The sequence below is a fragment of the Medicago sativa genome, chromosome 3 (genome assembly GCF_051527215.1).
Source record: "Medicago sativa cultivar Bolivia chromosome 3, Bolivia_mono, whole genome shotgun sequence".
Classification (NCBI taxonomy): domain Eukaryota; kingdom Viridiplantae; phylum Streptophyta; class Magnoliopsida; order Fabales; family Fabaceae; genus Medicago; species Medicago sativa.
Window position 1 is genome coordinate 56,050,126 of NC_140751.1, and position 24,364 is coordinate 56,074,489.

Consider the following 24,364-nt stretch of genomic DNA (forward strand, 5'->3'; position numbering starts at 1 on the left):
CTTAACCTAGACATTAATGGAACAATCTAGAAACATATAGTAACTTTAAGCTTATTCTAGTTTTCTCTAATGTATTCTAGAAATATCTAGAAATGTGCATCATATTTCAACACTCCTCCTTGATGCATATTTCGAAAACTTCAAATGTAGTACGTAGTTGCTCAAATATAGATGTGTGCTATCATCTCCTCCTGCATTGATACTCTTCATAGTTGATCAATTTGACATGATAGAAAATTTGTGCCAGCCATGATATTTGTTATTGGTCTTGATGAAGACTTCTGCATGGACCATTCTTCCTCCTTAGTTGCATGTGAATCTCCTTGTCGACATTGTTGAAGATTTCTGACAGGGAGAATTTCTTGTTCATAGTTGCTTGTGAGTCTCCTTGTCACTCATGTAGTAGATTCTTGACAGGGACTCATTCTTGCTCTAGTAGTTACCTATGCTTGTACTCAAGTTAAGCATCAGAGGTCACAGGTCTCCATTTATATTTATTGCCTGGACTTGTGCTCTATTCGAACTTGAGTGTCTTATTCGCCATAGGTCTTCGACATGAGTCGGACTTGAACTTTAGAGGATCGGGCTGTTTGGCTACCTGAACTCCTCTATAGCCTTCTTAGTTTTTTTTGTTTTAACTCAAACAGAGGCCTTCTTAGTTTTTTTGTTTGAACTCAAACAGAGTAGAGCCTTGTGGCTACATGTACTCCTTTTGTGTTTGAGTCATAGACTGAGAATTTCTACTTTTGTAGAATTCATGTTATAGAAGAACATATAGTTGGTGACACGAGGTCATATTTTGTTACGCCCTGTTAATGACCGAACGCAGCTCTGATACCACTGTTGCAAAATATAGAGCGTGAGGGAGCTAGTGGTAGGAACACACATTAGTGATGAGCATATTGTAGGAGGAGACACATTAGTGATATGGTGAAGCCTTCAATATTATTGACATTGCATCTCAAAGGCTTGAATACAATTGCACCCATCTAAGTCTATTTATAGGTGCTTGAGGATGTTTCTAGAACTAGAATAATCTAGGCCTTTGTTTGCCTTTTCTACATTAGAATATTATGGATGCTTCTAGGCTACAACTTAACCTAGACATTAATGGAACAATCTAGAAACATATAGTAACTTTAAGCTTATTCTAGTTTTCTCTAATGTATTCTAGAAATATCTAGAAATGTGCATCATATTTCAACAAGGACATTATGTGTAGGGGCCGGGGTTCGAACCCCGGATTCCCCACTTCTCCACACATAATGTGTGTGAATCTAGCCACTAGGCTACCTGACAAAAAAAAATCGCATGTGTATTAGCTTCACGGTAGATATGAACGATAAAAGTACTCCTCTTTGGTTGCTGGAAAAGAAAAATAAATTTTATCAACAGATTGAAGGAAATGAATGTGTAAAAGAGAGAACATGTAAAAGACCTAATCAACTGATATTATTCTGGAGTCCTGTTCAATACACTTTAATGAACAACTGATTCATTCTGGAGCACTCATTTTGTTTTTATCACCCCAATACACTTTTGGTTATAGCTATTCAAGAATTATAACATTTTTCAGCACAAATTTGAATTGAAGACAATGCAATCAAGTAACTGTAAAACTATAAAATCAATATAAACATTGCAGAACAATGCCTATGGTTATTTATGGAACTTAAGGACACAATTTAGTGCTTAACCGCCCTCATAAAGTTATATCTCTTCCGAAGTTGAATATAATGCAGCTTATCACCAACAAGATGAAAAAAAGTTGACAATTGGCGAAGCAGCTAACAACTACACACAAAACAACTAACTTTACACGGAAAATCAATTAAATTTGCAATAGGAAATTATTCAATTTGCATATAAAATCAAACGACGAAGACTTGATGTTAAAGGAACGGCGATGGCGATGGTAAACACCGGGAGGATGCATTAGAGAATCTGAAAAACATATATTTGACTTTGATGGAAATCAACCCGTGTGTGGGTGTAAATCTACGGAGCACATTAGTTTGAGTGTTTCGTTTTTTTAATTCTCCGTAATAATGAGCATTACCCTTGTATTTATCCATCATTTTCAAACGATACTGAATTTTAATATCTTTATTATAATACAAATAATAAAAAAGAGAGAACATGTAAAAGACCTAATCAATAGCATCACTTATGCAGTAGCTCTTTCATGAACCAACAGTTCTAGAGTTTCTAAGTCCTCAGTCAAAGACCTAATCATCTTGAAGAAGTTTAACATCAATATTCATCCACCGAAGGCTCCCATCATCAAAGAGGAGAGTAGGGTTTTTCTCCTTAACATTGTTAGATATTGCTGCTGGTTATACAAACAAAGGAGCTTATCAATTGCTTGCTACCACCCATCCTAGAGATAGTTCATATATTACAGACCTGATTTGGCGGAAGGAGATTCCTTTGAAGGTGTCGATTATTGTTTGGTGTCTTATTCAAAATCGAATTCCTTCCAAGGATAACTTACTTCGAAGGGGAATTATTACTAATGATTCTAGGCTTTGTGTCAGTCGTTGCGGCGTTTTTTAGACATCAAACCATCTTTTTTGGAGTGTAACTTTTTTAGTGCTATTTGGGTTTTCATTCGTTATTGGCTTCAGTTTGATTCGGTCCACCTCTCAAGTATTGTCGACCACTTTGTTCAGTTTGGTTATTTGGCAGGTGGTTCTAAATTGCGGCGCTCAATTTTGCATATCATTTGGTGCTCGTGTATTTGAGTAATTTGGAAAAAGAGGAACAATAAAACATTCAACAACCAGGAAGAAACAATTCAACAACTTTTAGATAAGATTATAAGTACTCTCATTTGGGAGGCTAAAGACAAAACATGTTCATATTGCTTTAGGTATTGGTGGCTAAGCCCTTTCTCTTATTTGGGCAATGTTTAATTGTTTTGCTTTTTCTTCCGTGTTTCGAAGTGTAAATTGTTGTAACTATTGGTGTTCTATTCTAGTACACCTTGTACTAGGTAGAATGCACCTATCTAAAATCTCATTGATTAATTCTTCAAAATTAAATACTCATAAGAGTAAATTTTCCTTTTTTAATAAGAATAAAATGAATAAATTAAAAGGTTGTGGAAAAACTTTAAATATAAACCTTAATTGAGAGTCAAATTATGATTGTAGTTTTAAAATATTTTGACTACTATACTCAAAATGGAAATTTGTAAACATTTTTATTATGCTCAATGAAAAAAAATTGTCTTAGATCTATGAGTGATGTTGATTGATATGATTTTTTTTTTCTTTTTACTTTTGTTGTGTGAATCTCATTAGTTATAATATATCATTTAATCAACAAGGATAGACCGATTGTGATATCTACTATTAATTCGTTGTTTGGTGATATGGAAGCATATTATTAGTTAATATTATAATCTTTTCGTTTGTGATATATTTATTTAGTTTTTTTTTTTTGTGGTGGCTGGGATTCATCATATAAAGATTATTCGTTTTAAAAGTACTATAAAATAGAAAATATACTAATTTTATAAAAATCTAATTCCAATTAAGTATATTTTTCCCAGGGTGCCAACTTAGTTGGATTGTCGGTGTTTCCTCTTGATACATGTCATCTCTCCTTGCCAAGCAAAAAAAAAAATATAAATAAAATATTATTTTTCTAAAATTATTGATAAATTAAAACATTTAAATATTATGAAATTTATAGAAATTTTACAAAGCCATCGATAAATTTTAATAAAACTAATTTTGTTATTTTAAAAAAAAAATTAATTTGTGCAATTGTTGTCTATAGTGGCATGTTTTTTTTTTTTTGAAAGGGTCTATAGTGGCGGTTGTAATATCCATTTGAAAGTTTTTGTATATGGCGTTTGAATTTCAGTTTTGACTGTTGAGCTAACACCTCATGTGTAATTATTTTCTATAATTAAAAAATTCAAACCATATATATTTCAGTTTCAAACAACAACAAAGAAATTATATAAGATATTAGTGAACAAGATCATTAAACTCCTACTGGTCAAATGGTTAAGTCAAATTTTGCTCGTGGAATTGTGTGTTTTGAAAGATTTTTGAGAAATGAACATTATTTTATTGCAGATGTCTCTAAGTTCTAAATTAAAATTTCGTAAAATCATTGTGTTTTGTTGTTTAAAATACTCTCGATCTACGGTGCGGACCGGTCCTCCTAATACTCTAAAATTGTTTTTTTTCTCGGGTATGATTTATGACCTCCCTAAAATAAAAATCCTTTCATAGTAATATTAATTGTCGCGTACACACTTGTTTAAAGAAATATTTTGAAAAAAAAAAGATTTTTTGTCAAAAATTTGTGAATTGTAATTCTAAATGAAACTTTGTTTTGTTGTTTAATTTCACTATTTAAAAAAAACATAAAATTATTAAAGTCAATTATAGTTCGAAAGATATATGATTCGAAACTAATATTTCAAATTAAGCACATTCACATTGGATTAATTACAATGAAAATAATGGTCATTGCAACGGTCGTCAAGGGGGTTGTAACTCTGCAGCTTGAGGTTACAAGACTAACTCTTACAAACTGAGCTAGCGCCTCAAGTGTAATTAATATTCACGAATATGTATTAAAATTATTTTAACTTGTGGAATTGATCTAATATTAAGAAACATTGTTTTGTCTCATTGATATTTCATCATTTTAATTGATAATGATATCTCTAATAATGGTTTAAAATATCAATTTATAATCCGTACATTTATCGATGTTCGGTTATCTTAATGATCATATCTATAACATATATAGATGATTTAAATATATATATATATATATATATATATATATATATATATATATATATGTCCCTTATGTTTGGCAAGACAATTTGGTCTATATTTTAAGTATCATATAAAACGTTAAAATAAAATGACATGATAATTAAAGTGTTAGAAAAATAATAATTTTATTTAAGTTTATTTACATAAAATCTACTAAAAAAGAACTTTTAATCATTAGAGCTTAATTTGATACACCATCGGTGTATAATGCTTAAGATTGTCAATCAATCACATAGAAATCATATATGTAACTCTAGTAGTAATAATGATTAAAGACAAATGTTTTTTAAAGATCTAACGAATAGTATTGATTGACAATGTAAAAACTCTTCATAAAGGTAGTGTAGATATTAATTAAATCTTTTTTTATTGAATTGTTATCATTCGATTTTATAAAACATATATAATTATATGTTCGTAGTTTTGTCTGTACGATTTAATCCCTGAAATAACGTATTAAGCTTCAAAAGAATGAAACAAATGGTAATGGCATAATTTTTTTTCAATTAATAATAAAATTCAGAAAAGTTAACCAACATTAAATGGTTGTTACAATTTATCACTTTGCTTATTGATACATTTATTGTTGTCTTGGTGAACCTTTAATGTTTCTTTACGGTCTTCAAGTCCCACATTTAAGAATCATTGAACCCTACACAAAAAAAAGAAATAAAAAAAAAAAGCTTAGAATAAAATACAAATGTGCTGGAAATTAAATAATAATTAGGCTTTGTGCGTTGCAAGAAGAGATGTAAGGTTAGATTATAAGGAGTTCATTGTTTTAACTCATTCCATTTAAAAAAAAAATTATTAAATCACTTTTAACATTTAAAAAAAATGTATGCATATGTGTGAGTTTGGAAGAAAAACTTACGTGTTGCAATCGACGCTTGGATCAAATGGAACACTGAGAGTAATGTTGCAAAGGTGTGGTAGTTGTTTAGATCTATCAGGGTTTACCCCAAATCTTGATGCAGCCGGTTTGAGACAATTGCACACATCTCTCCGAATCTGAGTAGTGTTAGCCTTTTGATTTAAATCATTTGCTCCTGCACAACAATAACTAGTTGGTGTAGCAGGGTCAACTCCCTGCAAAAAAGGCAGACATGGCAACAATGAAAAAAGAGCCGAAGTGCAACTCACATCATCAATTTGACGTGCATCCAATGTTGTTACTAACATGCCTAAAATCATCACAACCATAGAAAGAGAAATAAATTTCTTCACCATCATTTTAATTTAAATTTGTGTATGTGTATGATGTTCTTGTGGATATTTAGAATGACTGGTCTTTGCAAGTATGCGTTAATTTATACACAAAACCTGTTACGATTTTTTGGTAACTATTTATTTTTATTTTTTTATTTTTAATGTTAAAAAAAGTCTTTTAGTGATTTCATATTTTATTCCTTATTATTCATACATAAAAAGGAAATGTTTTTAACTTCAATATTCATGGTCAAACTTATAATAATGACAATCAATTCTAACTATAAAGAATTGTAAGAAATAAATGTATTCAAAATTCTTTTAAAAGTAGTTTAATTATTCTCGTACTCATGGTCCCACATTCTACAAACACAAGCAAAATTACTAGATTATTATGCATTGTTAACAGCTATACAAGGGTATATGAGTAATTAAGACCATAAAAAGTAAGAATAGTTTAAAATCAAGAAATTAATGCTCATTGTATTTTCTTGTTCAAAAAAAATACTCATTGTATTTTCTAGATTTCTTATAAACCGGAAAACGTGAAATTCATATTAATAACATTGCCAAAAATCACCAATATTGTTCAACTGTAGTGAAGCTTGTTTTGCCAACCGTTATTTTGATGATGATTTAATTGCAAGCTTGTTTTTCCTAGCATATTGTTTCTCACTTTGTAGCTTAGAATTAGAACTTGTTAAAGCACCTTAGTGATGTGTGGCATGATGTTCATTTTACCCGTTTGTCTAAATTTTCTTCATTAACTGTCAAAATTCAGTTTGTGCACATGTGAATCGATTCGAAGTTATGTGAATCGTATCACACAAACTCTCTGACTTTGTGTGAATCGAGTCATCTAATCTGAATCGCATCATGAAAACTTTATAACTTACACTGAATCGATTCTTTTTAATCTGAATTGTATCAATCTTAATCGATTGAGATTTTGCCTGAATCGCATCAATCATCATTGTTCCTCTGGTTTGTATATCTATTGTCAGAATAGATTCATGCATTTAGTGAATCGATTCACTCAGTTGCTTTTGGACGAAAACTTGCACTAGCACTCATTTTCTATATATACTCACTCTCTCATAACTCTCAATTTATTGAATCATTTGCATCTATTCTCTCTAGGTCTCAAAAACTCATTGTTCATAAATTCTTCAAGATTAAACACTTTTTCTTAGAATCACTTTGTACATTGAGTCACATTGATTTGCTAGGGTGCTAGTAGGGATTGTAAGTTGGTTCTCTCAAGAAAATTGGTTGGGCTTAATCAAGGTTCCCAAGTGAAGTGAATAATCTCATTCTACCTCCAAAGGTCTTGGGGGTTCTTTCTAATTGTTCTTGCAATCGAAGAGGATTCGGTTACAGGATGTAGTATCATTTATGTTTGTAAACTTTTTGCATTTATTCCTTCTATTAACCAAAGAGCAATGCTATATATCAAGAAAGATTTTATCAAGAAAGATTCAAGAATGACATGGCAGAATAATCACCTTTAAATTTTATCAAGAAATTGTCCCAAAATTAATGTTAGCCAATAAAATCTCAGCTTGGCCGGAAATCATGGGGTGGTCGGAAATAATGGGGTGGTGGGACTGAAATCTAAGGGTGATTATTCTGCCATATCATTCTTGAATCTTTCTTGATAAAATCATTCTTGATATCTAGCATTTTCCTTAACCAAATCTTACAAAAACGATGATGTGGCATAATAACTAAATTGAAAATGTTTACAAACTTAAAATACTTGTGCTTGACTAAAATAACTTAAAGGACATATCTGTTATAAACCTCAAACTTAAAGGACTTACGTGTGACAAAAATAACTTATAGAACTAATTTATTACAAACCTCAAACTTAAAAAACCCTCGTAAAAAAAATAATAATCTTCTGCAGAAAAATAAAAATGGAGAAAACACATTTCTCCTTGTTGGCATATAATCTTCCTTCTTTATTATTCTTGAGGAGACAAAAAAAAACATTTGATTTTTTTGTCTTATTCCTTGCCAATAAGGGTACAACTTCAAACACCAACTCCATAGTCTCCACAAGCAAGAGCATGAGGGTACATATTGTTGCTTTTGAGTGCTCAAGTTTTGGCATCTTTCTCAACTAACTACATATATGTATAAACAATTTTCTGATTTTAATATTGTTTATAGCTCTCTCTTAGTTTTGACACTACACATATTGGAGTTGTATTTTATATGTTATCGAATAAAGTGTCCAAGTTTTGTGTTTAAGTAACATACCCCTTATAGAAAAAGAAGGTCAAATGTTTCTTTTTTACCCCCTCTATTTTCACTAGTTCAATTTTTAGAGGATAATTTTATTTTAACCAAGCACAACCATATTATTTCCGATAGAAAATATAAATATTTTAAAATTAATTCAAATTATATTAGTGTTGGGAATTCCTAGTTGGTTGCTTTTCCACGTATGAGGAATTGGATGCTTGAAGTTTTTTTTTTTTTTTTCTTGGAAGGTGGATGCTTGAAGTTGGTAATTTTTTCCTTGCAATGAGAAAATTGGAATGGAGTTGGTTGACTCACATTAGACATTAGTACTCCAATATGCATATGCATGCCTTACATGGACACGTTGGATTTAAGCCTAGGACCCATTAATTACATGCAAAAATCAACGGTTAAAAAGAAAGTTAAGTAGAGAGAGAGTGCGAAAAAGGTGTATAAGAAGGGTGCAACATTTCTCTTTGACATACAAGCCTTCTTAATGCTTATTTTCTTTCTCCTTTTCTTTGTTCTTTGTTTCATTGTTTTCATTTTCTTTATCCACTTCTTCTATTGTTGAGTGATTCAAAGATTTCACCTTTTAGTTCTCTCTTTATATTATATAAGTGTTTGAAAAAATGCAATGTAACTTTGATGGCGTGCGTTTTCCAAACTCTATAGTTAGTAGCATCTGAAAAATCATGTAAAAATGTTAGGGACGTGATATTTCCCTCTCACCGCCAAACCAAACAATGTAAAAGAATCTTTTCGATTAGGGGGGGTCTTCATCCATCTAATAATAACCAACACTTAACCAAAGCTGTCTTAACCAATATTAAGGTCTAAAACAAACTCTAAAACTAAGGTCTTTTTAATAAAATATTAATATTATATGTCAACTTTATTTTTCAAGCTTTTTGAGATTCAAAACCGTTTATTAAATTATCATAATTTATTTCATTTAACATTTTTTTCCAATAGATAATAATGTCAAATGAAGAGATAATGGTGAGACCGAGAGTAAGAGACGAAGATAAAGACGGTGCACAAACGTTAAAAAAGGAATGTGAATCGCAAAGTTTATATAGGAAACTACACATATTAATCGTAGAAAATTGCAATGTATCACAAAAGACACTTACATATTAATTTAATATTAACCATAATTAAGGGGTTTGAATGACAAAATTTAAACTTTCGTGAAAATTACAAAAGTAAATTAAATAAATCGTTGTTGTCTCATTACTAGTATGTACACACACAAATTAAAACTTGAAGCCTAAACAAATTAGGCCTTTATTGAAAGAATGGTGGAGACGACTTGCACTCACATCATCTTCATCCATATAATAAACACAATCATCACACACCTTCGCTGGAGCCATCACCATTAAAAAATGGCCCAACAACCGCACTGCCACCTCCTGCAATGGTGGCCATGTAATGTGTTCCCTATTTTCCATATTGAATAAAGTAAGACATCAATGAAATTTTGTACCAAAAAAAAAAAAAAAAGACATCAATGAAATATAGAGTTTACTATACATTTGCTGTAACGCGCAATTAAAGTTATTATTAAAATGAAAACATGGATCTTTGTGAATGCGACGCTCTCCAAAAAATAATTGCTTGATTGATGTTCCAACAAAGATTTGAGAGGGAATTCACCATGGATTAGAAACTACATGGATAACATGGTCTATCATTCATTCAAACATGATACAAGTATGATGCAAAAGTGGATTGCCTTCTAGAAAATGTCGTTGTTTCCATATTTGCATACAAAGTTTTTTTTTTTTAGCAATGCATACAAAGTTTTAATCTTTAATAAGATAATGTATTTTTTATTTTTTAAAGTACCATTACATTTTATTTTTCTAGATTAGAGTAAGAGTTTTCATCAAAGATTATGCAAAAGTTGATATTTGTGAACGTTAATTGATGAACGACGTATTCAAAAAGGAGAAACGAAAAATAATTTATTTATTTTTTTGACAAAAGAAACGAAATATAATAATATTTTAATAAAAAAATAACAAACTTATTAAATATTTAGACTTATACAAAAAAGAAAACAACAACGTTATTTAACAAGACAATCAAGGTCCGTCATCCTACTTGAAATCATATTCAAATGATATACCATGTTTTCGTGTTTGGTTCTAATCCATGGTTAGTTTTCGACCTTTCAAAGCTCTTTTGGAACAATCAAGAAATTCCTGTTTGGAGAGCGTTAGAGAGATCCTTATTTGCATTTTAAAAATTGCATTGATTGTGTAATCAAGGCAAAAGTCTAACAAGCTTTTGTGTTTCCTCGATGACTTACCATACCCAATACTTATTTCATGGTCCAATCAATGTTTTTGATTTTCTTCTCTACTGAGAGGATCTTAACTCCAAATTGCAACAAATGGAACAATGGTCCACTTATTTTTTTGTGTCTATCTCTCTCCAAATTGCAACAAATGGAACAAATTACAAATGGAGAGGATCTTAACTCCATTTTCCTTGCTTATACTCTTCACTCTTTGTTCATTAAATTACATATATGATTGAATCTAAGTTATTTATTAAACACTTTAAGAGTGTAACCACCTAATGACTTTGCCTCTCAAAAACAAAAAGAATAAACCAACAAAGGGAGAAGAATTCTACAAAAATTGTAAAGGACAAATTTTGGAATAATCTAAACAAACAAACAAATCTTTTTATAGATATTTTTTATAAGCAATTATAGGCAATGTGAACAAATCTTTTTATAGACAATTCTACAAAAATTGTTTTTAATTTCAAAAAGACATATTTCAAAATGAGTTCGAAATATTTTAGTGTTGCAACACTAATTTGCTGCTTTTCCACATGTGAGACATTGGATGCTTTGACTTGGTACCTCTTTTATTTACGAAAATGCTTGGAATGGAGTTGGTAGACTCACATTAGTACTCAAATGCATGCCTTACATGGACCCGTTGGATTTAAGCTTAGGATCTATGACACGGAAAAATCAACGGTTGAAAAGAAAGTGAAATAGGGAGAGTGTGCGAGAAAGATGTATAAGAAGGGTGCAACATTACTGTTTGACATACAAGCCTTCTCAATACTTATTTTCTTTCTCCTTTTCTTTGTTCTTTGTTTCATAGTTTTCATTTTCTTTATCTACTTCGTCTATTGTTGAGTGATTCAAAGATTTCACCTTTTAGTTCTCTCTTTATATTATGAGTGTTTGAAAAAATGCAATGTAACCCTTAATGGTGTGTGTTTTCTAAACTCTATAGTTAGTAGCATTTGAAAAATCATGTAAAAATGTGCTAGGGACGTGATATTTTCCTCTCACCGCGAAACCAAACGATGTAAAAGACTCTTTGGGTCTTCATCCATCTAAGAATAACCAATACTTATCCAACACTGTCTCAACTAATATTAAAACCTAAAACGAGGCCTTGTTAACAAAATTAATATTTTATGTAAACTTTATTTTTCAAGCTTTTTGAGATGCATAATTGTTTATTAAATTATTACAATATATGTAATTTAACATTTATAATCTATCACATCATTTTCATCCATATAATAACCACAACCATCACACCTTCATTGAAGCCATCACCGTCGAAAAACGACCCAAACGCCGCACCGCCACCACCTACATTTGTGGCCATGTAATGTATTCCCTATTTTCCCTTATATTATCTTTTCTCTTGCCCCCGTTATTTTCTTTCTGATTTTATCCATTTTCTTTTACATCCTCTTGTTTCTATTAAGGGAACTCGTTTAACAGTTTAAAATAGAAATTTTATTTTGAAATTTGTGTATTCAATACATTGAAACATAAAGACTTTTTTTAAAGCCTTTATAGTGTTTTTCTCGCTCAATAATTTAATAAATGTGTGTGCGATTTCATTATTTTTGAGTAATCTTTGATATGAAAATATCTTCTACAACACTAACTCTTCAATATTCTATTGATATGAAAATATTGTGGCTTAAATGCATTTTTTACCCTTTAACTTTTGAAAAGTAATGATTTTAACCCCTTACAAAAAATTAACAAATTTGTCCTCTATCTTTGGGGAAATATGCTAGTTTGAACCTATATCTATAGGAAAATATGCTCTTTTGGTCCTCTATCTTTAGGGAAATATGTCATTTTGACCCCTTATCTTCACAAAAAGTTGCGATTTTAACCCACTGTTTTGAGACATATGGCGTCTTCTAAGGAGTTTTGCTACGTTTTGTGAATGTTGAGGGTATTATTTTTTTTGTTAGGGATCAAAATCACAACTTTTTAAATGTTAACGTAAAATATGCATTAAGTCAAATATTATCTACATTACTCTTTTTGAGAGGGAAAGTTACTAGGTGGTTACACCAGCGTTTCATAAAAAGCTAATATTCGATCATACATAAATGTATGAACAAGTTGCGAAGAATAGGACAATGGAAAATAACCCATGATTAAGAAGAAAATCAGAAACACACTATTGATCAAATATTTACGGTTAGTAATATGTTTATAAATGAAAACAACCCCTTTATTGAAAATTCAAATTTTCTAAAAATAAATAAATTAATTGGGCTAAGGTAGTATTAGATAAAGTAAGACATTATGGAAACTAATGAGTTTGCTAGACCTTTTCTATAACTGGCGCAATTAAAATTATTGTTAAAACAAAAACAAAGATTTGTGTGACGCTCTCGAAAGATTGATGTTCCACCTAAGTTTTGAAAGGTGGGAAATTTACCATGGCTTAACACAACATTAGATAACATAACATGAACATGATTAAGAGTATGATGCCAAAAGTAGATTGCCTTGTAGACAAACGTGATGTTTTCTTACTTGCATACAAAGTTTTGATCTTTAATAAGTTCATATATTTTTTTGTTTATTAAAGTACTATTAAATTTTATTTCTCTAGATTAGAGAAAGAGTTTTCATCCACGATTATGCAAAAGTTGACATGTGTGAACGCCAATTGATTAAAGAAGTATCATAATAATCAATATCCGTTGATATCTGCGCTAAGCATCAATATGCCACATATGAAAAGGTTGATTCATATATTCAATTAATAACTTGTTATATGACATGAATACATATACCAAGTTACTAATTAAATACATGAATCAACCTTTTCATAGGTGGCACCAATGCAGTAGTCAACTTTTATCGGCTGCTACAATATTATTTTAATCAATTGATGTTCGCTCATGTCATCTTTGCACAATTTTTTTTATGAAAAATATAACAAATTTATGATGATTAGACCTTGTACAAATAAGGATACAGCAACATTCTTCACTAAGGCAATTCAAAGTTCATCATCCTACTTGATATCATGTTAAAATAATATACCATTTTTTATGTGGGTTTAATCCATGGTTCATTTTTCACCTTTCAAAACTCTTTTGAAACAACAATCAAGAAATTCTTTTTAGAGAGTTACATAGAGATCTTTATTTACATTTTAATAATTGCATTGGTCATGTGGTTAAGGCAAAAGTCCAACAAGCTTTTGCGTTTCCTTAATGCGTTACTTTATCTAATACTTATTACATAGACCAATCAATGTTTTTTGAAAAAACTGGATGTGCTGTAAAAGTGATTATTTTCGTTAATCAACGTCTTACTAAGTGCAAATGTTTGATGTTAGTGTGTTTTCGATTTTCTTCTCTACTGAGTTATTTTTCGTTTATATGTTTTTCACTCTTTGTCCATAAAACTACGTATGATTAAATATAAGCTTTTTATTAAACACTTCAAAATGTAACCACCTAATGACTTTCCCTCTGAAAAACGAAAAAGAATAATCCAACAAAATGAGAAGAATTCTTCAAAATTTGTAAAGGACAAATTTTGGAATAATCAAACATCTAAAAAATGAACAAATCATTTTATAGATGTTTCTAATATCATTATTTTCTGGTAACAACCATTATACTAAACTCAAAACAATCGTTGTTGGCACTACATATATTTATAATATCATTCTTTTCTAGGAATAACCATTCTATTAAGCCTAATACAAGCAAGTGTTGAACTTTATTTTTGGTTGAAGAGTAGTAGTTAAGGGAAGTTTTTACTAAAGTAAGAGCATAAAGAAAGTTTGGTTTGGGAACTTGACTTGCCCTAATTTACTCTTAATTTGGGCAACAAACAATTCATTTATTTATTTTTCTAAATATAACCATATACTACTAATTTTCTTGAAATAAGAAAAATAAATATTTAACACATCCATAGAAAAAGAAAAATTAGTAATATTGTAACATGAAATGTGTGTGTGAAAGAGAGAGCTCGCAAAACACTCAATCTTGCATGAGAGTGAGATATTTTGGGAGAGGAGTAAGAGTTGGGAGATCAACCTAATTTTTCTTTTGTATAGGTATTCCGGAATGACAGAGATTCTAGAAGTCGAAATTAAAGTTCATTTTTGCAATTTGAATATTTTGGAAGATCAGGAACCACCAACACAACAAAATACTCCTACAACTTCAAATTTTGTAAAAAAAGTAAAAATAAAAATAAAAATTTGATATGGTAAATATCAAATTAACGACCTAGATCGATGATGGATTTGGTGTAGAGGATGATAACAATAGTGATGATGAAGTACTAGTTCTAAAATAATAATAGTGATGATGAAGTAAGCAGAGTAACCTTTTATGACATTGAAAAAGAGACGGTCAATGACCTAGATGAGGGTTTAATGTAGGGGATTTGCTTAAAGAGGTGGTATTAGATTTTTGGTGATATTACACATTTGTTCTCTTAACTCATTCTACAAATAAATAAATAAATAAATTGGGCTAGGTTAGTATTAAATAAAGTAAGACATCATGGAAATCAAGAATTTGCATGACTTTTGCTTTAACTAGCGCAGTTAAAACACCATAGATTTGAAAGGAGGGAAATTCACCATGGCTTAACACATCATAAGATAACATAACATTAACATGAACTATTAGAGTCTAGTGAGAAGGTACCTTGGAGTGCAAGCAATCTAGTTACCTTGGAGAGCAAGTAATCTAGTAGAAAGTTAGTTAGGGAGTTAGTTGCTCCAAGTCACTATAAATAAGCTACACTATGTACTATTTCATCATCTTTTATTCATTTGTATCTTTGTGATGACTCCTAGAGAGAATTATAGAATCTATCTCTCCATTGCATTTGACCTAGAACCATGGAATCCTCTAATTCATAACATGGTATCAGAGCGCTATGGAGATAGCGAATTTGATCCAGTTTCTGATGAAGAAGAAGATTCCGATGGTGATGAAGAACAAGATCTTGAAGCTTCCGCATCAGAAAATTCTTGTTCTTCCGCTTCGCAAGCTTCGATTGTTTTCGGCAGTTTCGACGATTCAGTTTTTGCTCCTCCTCCTTCATCATGGATCGCACCAGTCCTTGATGGATTCACCGTCCAGATCGGTTCAGTTCCTTGTTTTCTCGTTGATTCAAGTTGCAGCGATCAGAACTCTGTTCTTGAAGCTTCGGAAGAAAACCAGAACACACCGAGTCTTGATTCAAAGTTGCTCGTTTCTGCCAAATCAACTAATTCGAACAATCGCGAATCTGAGTTCATAGTTTCTGAAGCAGCGTTCAAGCAATCGAAGCATCTCATCATCGATACTGTTATCACATGCTTTGGATCTGTTTACGGCGTTTGCTGCATCGCCGGAAAACAGGAACCAATCGCTTCTGCAGACAACAACAAGATTCAGTTTCTCAAGTTACATGACGAATCAATCGTCGATTTCGATCCCGGCGGAAGAATTGGTTCGTTCTTGCTGTTCTCAGTTTTTGCAGTTCTCCGACGAATCCAATTTCGTTTGTTGTGGATACCTTGGGACAGAGGGAAGAAACGAACTTTAAGCCTTGTTGATTGTACACTTTCATCTACAACGCTTCCAGTTCCAAATATTCTTTCTTCCTCGTTTTCAAACTCAATCGCAGTCAAGACAGTTTGTTCAGAAGAAGGAAAATTCAAGCAGAAGCACGTTCTTGACGAATCAATTTGGGACGCGTTTTGTTTCAGTTCTGAATAGCGTTTGGATTTGCTTTACATCTTAAGCTGTTTTTGAAGAATCAGTTCTTGATACAGCTCACAGAATCACATAATCACAGAATCATGTTTTCACACTCTTAGCAACATTGTGTTTTGAAGCAGGAATTTCAGTTCAGTTGTTGTATGTGTTTTGATAAAAGCGCGTTTCCAATAAGTTGTTTTTTGACAAACTGAGTTTCAATTAAGTTGTTTCAGACAAGTACATTCTGCAAAAGTGCAACTGGTTGAAGCAATTAAGAGTCAGGAAGGAGAAGCACAGAGAGCGTGTTGTTGTGGTCTCAGTTTTCAGATTCTCAGGCTTGGGCTTTTGAAAGAAGCAAAAGTGCGTTTGGGTTAAGCTGGTTTTGGAAAAGTGATTTTTTTTCTGAATAAGCTGTTTTGGTTCAGCAGCATGTTTTGCAGATTTTGGAGAGGAATTGCGTTTTGCATCAGTTTGAAGACAAGACTATGCCTGCTTTTGCTTACAGGAAGGTTCTAGCGTTCCCTTTTTTGGCTTGGACCTCATCTTTGTTGGGCTTCAGCTTGGCTTCCTCATCATGTACTATTTGGTCTTTGCTTTTGCTAGTTTACACCTATTTTACTTAGCTTACAGTGCAATGAATAAATTGTATTTTCATAGTACTTCAAACTCAAATTGGTAAGTTTTCCCACTTTGAGTTTGAGGGGGACTATTAGAGTCTAGTGAGAAGGTACCTTGGAGTGCAAGCAATCTAGGTACCTTGGAGAGCAAGTAATCTAGTAGAAAGTTAGTTAGGGAGTTAGTTGCTCCAAGTCACTATAAATAAGCTACACTATGTACTATTTCATCATCTTTTATTCATTTGTATCTTTGTGATGACTCCTAGAGAGAATTATAGAATCTATCTCTCCATTGCATTTGACCTAGAACCATGGAATCCTCTAATTCATAACATGAACATATGAACATGATTACAAGTATGATGTCAAACGTGGATTGCCTTGTAGAAAAATGTCGATGTTTTCTTATTTGCATACAAAGTTTTGATCTTTAATAAGTTGATATATTTTTTATTTATTAAAGTACTATTAATTTTATTTCTCAAGAAAGAGTTTTCATCAAAGATTATGTAAAAGTTGACATGTATATATGCCAATTGATTAAAGAAGTATCATAACAATCGATATTAGTTGATGTGTGCGTTGAGCATCAATATGCCACGTATGATAAGGTTGGTTCACATATTCAATTAATAACTTGTTATATGACATGAATACATATACCAAGTTATTAATTAAATACATGAATCAACCTTTTTATAGATGGCACCAATGCACTCGCCAACTTTTATCGGCTGCTACAATATTATTTTCATCAATTGATGCTCACGCATGTCATCTTTGCACAATTTTTTTATGAAAAAAATATAATCAATTTATTAAATGTTTAGACCTAATACAAATAAATACACAACAACATTCTTTAGTAAGGTAATTCAAGGTTGTCATCCTGCTTGATATCATGTTCAAATGATATACCATTTTTTTTTATGTGGGTCTAATCCATGGTTAATTTTCCACCTTTCAAAACTCTCTTGATACAACAATCAATAAATCTTTGATGTTATAACGGTATCCATGTGCATAATATGCTATTGGAATTTATATAGACAATACGCTAAGAAATAAACTTCCACGAAAGTTTTTGTCACAAAATAGAAGAGCATCAGCAGCACTAAAGGGATTGTCAAGAAGATTAAAACAGATTGTACTGATATTAGCAAAGATCAAAACAGAATACCTTAAAGAGATGGGATCCTGTATGAGCATCAACTGCACTAAAGGGATCGTCGAGCAGAAAAATATCAGCATCTTGGTAAATAGCACGAGCGATTTGTACTCTTTGTTTCTGTCCACCACTCAAATTGATTCCCTTCTCTCCAATAATGGTCTGATCACCAAATGGTAAAACCTCGAGGTCTTTCTTCAATGAACATGCTTCTATAACCTTCTCATACTTATCCCTATCCATCTCTCTACCAAATAGTATATTATCCTCTATCTTGCCACTCTGTATCCACGGTGATTGAGCAACGTAGGCCTTTGTTCCACAAACCTTCAAGTTCCCAGATATCTTTGGTATCTCACCAATTATACATGAAAGTAAACTCGACTTGCCTGATCCAACCGTACCACAAACAGCAACCCTCATTCCATGAAAAACTCTAAGATTTATGTTTTTCAATGTTGTATTGGCAGAAGAAAATTCCCAAGAGAAATTTCCATCTACTATTTCAATTGCTATATCAGAACTACCTCGTGGAAGCTTCTCCACTACATCGGCCTGCAAATCATCTAAGCGAAGAAATGCAACAATCCTTCCTAGAGAAACCTTGGTTTGTGCAATCATTGAAATTGTGTCAGGAAGACTATAGATAGGAGTTTGAAGAATTTTAAACGTTGCAAGAGCAGATAAGATCTTTCCTGATTCAAGCGGAATGCCTATAAGAACACAAGCACCAAAAGTAACCACAGCAACAAACGTCGGGGCATTAAAGAAGAGAAATCTAATAATTGCTGTACCACCAAGAAATTTCTTTAGCCATGTCTCCTCTAACTTCCTAATCTGAATAATATTCGATAAGAATTTCATCTCCCATGCTTGAAGTTTAAGAATCCTCATGTTCATTAGAATCTCAGACGTCGCCTTCATTCTTTTATCTTTGAATTCCATTAACTTACCTTGGAACTTCTCTTGCAGTGATGCCAAAGGATGGTTTAGCAACATCACAACTACGGTGGCGGCAAAAGTAGCTACTGAAGCAACCCCTACACTTCTATGAAGTATAAACAAAGCCAAAGAGACTTGCAGAACAGCCACCCATGGATCATGCATGTACGAACAAAATTCACCAATCCTTCCAGCATCAACAGTCATTAAGTTGATGATTTCGCCGCTGCTGTGTCCCTCTTTCGTTTTCGACTGACAGGAAAGTGTCAAACCTTTAGCATAGATCATTGATACCAACATTGATTGCATCCTAACACCAACCTGTTGGAACTTAAACATCCATTGCCTCTGCATAAGACACTCGACAAGCTTTGCCGCTACAAATGTCATTGCCAAAATATAGCCTTCATTTTTAACCTTGTTTTCATCATTAAGATATTGAACAAGATTGTCTATGAGGTAGGGTCCTACATAAGTAGCACATGTGTACACCAATGCAAAAAAGCCAGATAGAAGAATCCCTTGCCATGTCGAGAAGAACAACACCTTGGCGAGGTTGATAGTGGTCACATTCCTAACATTACCACACTTTAACTCAAGCTCATTTCTAAAAGTTGAAAAAGTTCCACTGGCACTGTCTTTCGCAGAAAGCAATGGAAGGTCTTCATGGTCTAAAGTCTTTTTACTGCCTAAGGTTATTAGTGGTGTCATCCATGAGAATGTAAGAATGCTAAAAAATCCAGCATTTGAATAACTGGTTGAAATTTCATTTCTTAGTGTCTTTTTGGAATCAGAATTGTTGTTGCTTACACTAGCTTCACCATTCAAAAGGGACTCTTCAAGAGGGGCAAGTTTGGTCATATTGTAAACAGAAAATCCAACATGACAAAGAAAGAGACCTGTAATAGAGAAACCTTTATCAAAAACCATATATATTTTGAGGCTAAAATTTCCCCAAACACATTAAATAAAAATGTTTGAGGGCCCAACTTTTAATCAAATTTGAAATTATGAACTTAATTATGCCAATAAATCCTAAAATTTGAGGGCTTCCATAGTATTTAAGAGCCCAAATTCATGTCTAAACCAATTTTTAAAGGCCTAAATTCCTGCATATACCAATTTCGGAGTCTACCATTTTGAGGACCCAAATTACCGCATATACCAATGCTATCTAAGATTAGAACAGACTTTAAAACTGTTTAATTCGACCCTGAATATATTGGTTGTTACGCTAGTACATATTTTCTCTTTCCCCAGAATTTAAACATGGGCCCTTTAACTCCTACAAATTATTTAACTCTTAACTCGAACTAGTTGAACTACCAGACCCCTACCAAAAACAATATGTTATTGGCAAAAAAGATATTTTCTATAGTAAGAAGGCAACATGAATACGCAAAATGTAGTCACCTTGAAAGGAGAAAATAATGGCTGGAAAATTATGGTTGACTTGTTGACTTTGCTCTAAAGAGAGAGTTGTGTTCTGTGAGCACAACTGAGTGAGTGATGGAGGGAAAGTTAGAAAACATGATAAGAAAAGTCATATAAAAAAAAAAAAAAAAAAAGGGAAAATTGTATTGATGTTGATTTCAAATGCAACGCTTTTCTGCCATAGTTCAAGTGCTTCACGCCTTATATTTTTCTTTTTAGCATTTTATAGATTCCGCTTGTCGAGATACTATTTTTTTTTCTTGTGGTGGCCAGGGTTTAAACCCTAGACCTTGCATATTTTATGCATTTTCCATACGAGCTAAGCTCACGAGATACTATTTGACACTAAACGAGAGCTTCTCTCAAGTCAAAAATTCAAACTTTAATTCACCAATTGTGAGTGAGAGTCTATCCCGTTCCACTAAACATACCTTCATGTAGTTTAAGAGTTAAATACGGTTATGGTTATTTAAAAAATTTATTCAACTTTTAGTCCTCCAAAACTTTTACATTATCATTTTTAATCATTCCTTTAAATAAAACTCATATGTAAAATTTATATTTTTCAATAAAATTTTGCAGATAAATTTAAAATATTATAAGAATATCTATAAAAAAAATTAGAACTTTTAACAAAACATGAATTAAATATGAATTATTATATTTTTTTCGGTTAAAAGTTTGTATTTAATTTATGTTTTGCTAAAAAATTATAATTTTTTCTGGAAGTCACTTTTACAATATTTTACATATTTTTGCAAAATTTCATTAAAAAAAAATACAAAAATTGATTTAAAAATAGGGATTAAAAGGTAATGATTGAAAAATTTATAGGGACTAAAAATTGAACGAAAATTTTAGAAGGACTAAAACAAAAAGTTGATATATTTATAAAAACCAAAACATATTTAACATTAGTTTAATATACGAGTTTATTTTGCATGATCATAAAACCAAATACAAATGTTTTGATACACCCAAAAGATTTTTTTTCTTCTTCTAATAATACGAAGAAAAAAAAATTGATTTTACTTATTGTTGATCTTGAGCATTTGTCCTGTGACTATGGTTCGTAATCCTACCAAGAATGTCACGTACATAAGTCCCAAAATAATAATTATTTTTCATTTTAAACATAATATTACTTCTTTTTACAATTATATAATATATTATTGTTTAATATTATTGTTGTTTTTATTTCAAGTTATATTTGTATATTTCTCAAAATAAAACCATAGATATAATACTCCCCTTCGTTCTTTTTTAAATGTCGTTTTAAAATAGTAACATCAAATTAAATAAGTGTATTTTTTCACTATTTCTTCCTATTATACCCTCCTGTTACTCTGCAGATATTTTTTTGCACACACTTTTTCTTTCCAATAAATTTTATGTGTTATCTTTCTCTCATAACTTACAATTGTTAGTTACTCTCTTTTTCTTCAACAAATTCTTACTTTTATAACACACTTTCTCTCATAACAAACGATTATCAATAATCTGTCCTCGTGAGCTTAGCTCAGTTGGTATGGACAATGCATAAAATATGCAACGTCCGGGGTTCAAACTCTGGCCACCACCAAAGAAAAACGATTATCAATAATCTAAACATTTTTTTTTAATAAATAATCTAAACATTATATTGCACAAATATATATAAAATATGAATTATATATTATTATTTTATACTCTTATTAAAACTTATAGTTTCTAGTCTAGTATATTTTCAGTGTCAGCTCTTAACTTCCAAAACCAGTGTTTGATCTCCTTGTGTATTCTGCAACTAGTTGAGCAAGAGATGAAGATTTGTTCTTAAGCAACTTCTTTGGTGAATCATATTCCTCAATAAGCCCTGTAGGATCAATATGAAGAAAAATCATGTTCAGATTTAATAAGAAAACATTAAATGGTGACAAATAAAGGGGGAAATAAAACAGGTTCTTGCCTTCACTGAGAAACAGAACCATGTCGCTATCGAGGATTGAAGTGATTCTATGAGCAATGGTAATGACTGTGCAATCTGAGAAATGTTGCTTAACTGTTTGCTGAATAATATTATCTGTTGCCGTATCAACTGATGCAGTTGCTTCATCGAGCACCAAGATCTTGCTTTTCTTAAGCAGAACACGTCCGAGGCAGACCAACTGTCTTTGCCCCATGCTCCAATTTTCTCCATTCTCAGTAACTGCCAGAACTCATGATGGTTAATGAAAAGTATTACATCTAAAACCGTCTTCTAAAAATTATTATTAACTTCATCTACATTGAGTGACGTTTAGCTTTTATCGCCACGATTAAAAAGGATATAATTCCGCCTGCCAGACTAAACCGGAGATAGAGGTACCAAAAGAGGCTGGCTTATCAGCACAATGGTCACCATCTCTAATGAGTGTCACAACTTTGTCATAAATGTATAGTGAACTATAACGACTTGAAGTTCGAAAAACTAAAACGTTACCTAGCGTGGAATTTTTTTCTTTGGTCAAAAGGTCACTTAATCTGGAATGGAGAGAGTATATATATGCTTAAAGTTTTGAGAAGTTAAACCTGTGGAGTCAAGCTTTCCTTCTTTCTTCCTCACTTCATCTCCAAGTTGGCACATATCTAGAGCCTAAAACATTTCACAAAATATTGAAATTTGTATAACTTGAACTAAAAGGATCAGTTATTTCTTATTTTCAAGCACAACCAAATTACCTCCCAAATCTGTTCATCTGTGTACTCTTCAAGCGGGTCGAGGTTACTTCTTACAGTCCCTTCAAACATTGTTGGATCTTGAGGAATTATGCTAAGTCTGGATCGCAAATCATGAAGTCCAATCAATGAGGTGTTGATGTTATCTATCAATATTCGTCCTGCAACAGGTTCAACAAGTCTGAAGAGTGCTTGCACTAGCGTTGATTTTCCACTTCCTGTTCTTCCCACGATCCCAGTTTTCGCTCCAGCAATAAAAGTGCAAGTAAGTCCGCGTAAAACAAGAGGCAAGTGAGGAGCATATTGTGTTGAGGCAAAATCCCTAATTAATTTTAAAGATAATAAACCAATATGATTAAAGAATTAATGGACTTTGATTAATTCCTTGGTATTTAACTTGTGCTCTTGATTGTTTTACTAAGACAGGAACAAGGTTTAAATCATACCAAGAATAAAGAAATCAAAGGACATTTGAATTCAAGATCTAACACTGAGGTCAGAAAGTTAGATCAGAATGTTGCTCAGAGATCAGAATGTTCGCACAAGAGATCAGAAGGTTGCTTTTATACAAGCCCAGAATCTCAAGAACATGGATCAAGGTCATGCAAGGCACATGTGACATAAATAAATGTCAAGAGAAGTACTTTTGCATGGATCAATCAAGCAATAAAGGCATATACAAGGTTTATGTCAAAAAGGATACTTTATGTTCATTTAAGACTATGAACATTAAAGTCCTAGGAATATTCCACAAGGGAATATCATCCTAGATGTTATATTTACTGCTCTTCATTGTGTTTCACTATTAGGATTTGATTACATCAAATGGTAGTCTTACAAATCATCCTAAGTGAAACAAATGGAACATTCTGATGATCAGAATGTTCAGCTCAGCACAGGCCTACTTTATGAACAGTACAGTAGGTGAAAAGCAAAAGCAAAAGCAAAGCAAATCTATCTTGCTCAATCAGAGATAGACACGTATGAGAGTTGGTACAGAACAAGGACCACACAATCTCTCAAAGCCTGTGTATGAAGATGCAAAATCCCACTATATCCTCCTGCACCAAGTTCCAAGGCAGATCTGGCAACTGAACTTTCTGAAGTATGAAGAAAAGTCCATACTTTGGTTATTGCCCAGAAATTCATATGAAAAGCATATGACACGCCCAGAACTTCATATATTCATTCATATATGATGAACCCAGATGAAGAAC

The 24,364-nt window shown here is 31.9% G+C and overlaps 1 protein-coding gene and 2 pseudogenes across 1 annotated transcript; all 3 read right to left on the reverse strand.

Moving 5' to 3' along the window:
- Positions 1-5,678: 5,678 nt before the first annotated feature.
- Positions 5,679-6,048, reverse strand: LOC146938520 (non-specific lipid-transfer protein 1 pseudogene; annotated as a pseudogene).
- A 12,017-nt stretch (positions 6,049-18,065) lies between these two features.
- On the reverse strand, positions 18,066-19,949 carry LOC146938521 (ABC transporter C family member 3 pseudogene; annotated as a pseudogene).
- Positions 19,950-22,046: 2,097 nt separating this feature from the next.
- On the reverse strand, positions 22,047-23,350 carry LOC146938522 (ABC transporter C family member 3-like). The gene is made up of 4 exons (XM_085752451.1): positions 23,151-23,350; positions 23,001-23,064; positions 22,399-22,638; positions 22,047-22,305 (listed from the first exon to the last, which is right to left on the reverse strand). Exons 1-4 carry the CDS (start codon positions 23,217-23,219, stop codon positions 22,193-22,195), a joined length of 486 nt encoding a protein of 161 aa, XP_085608577.1. The 5' UTR covers positions 23,220-23,350; the 3' UTR covers positions 22,047-22,192.
- Between the last annotated feature and the right edge of the window lie 1,014 nt (positions 23,351-24,364).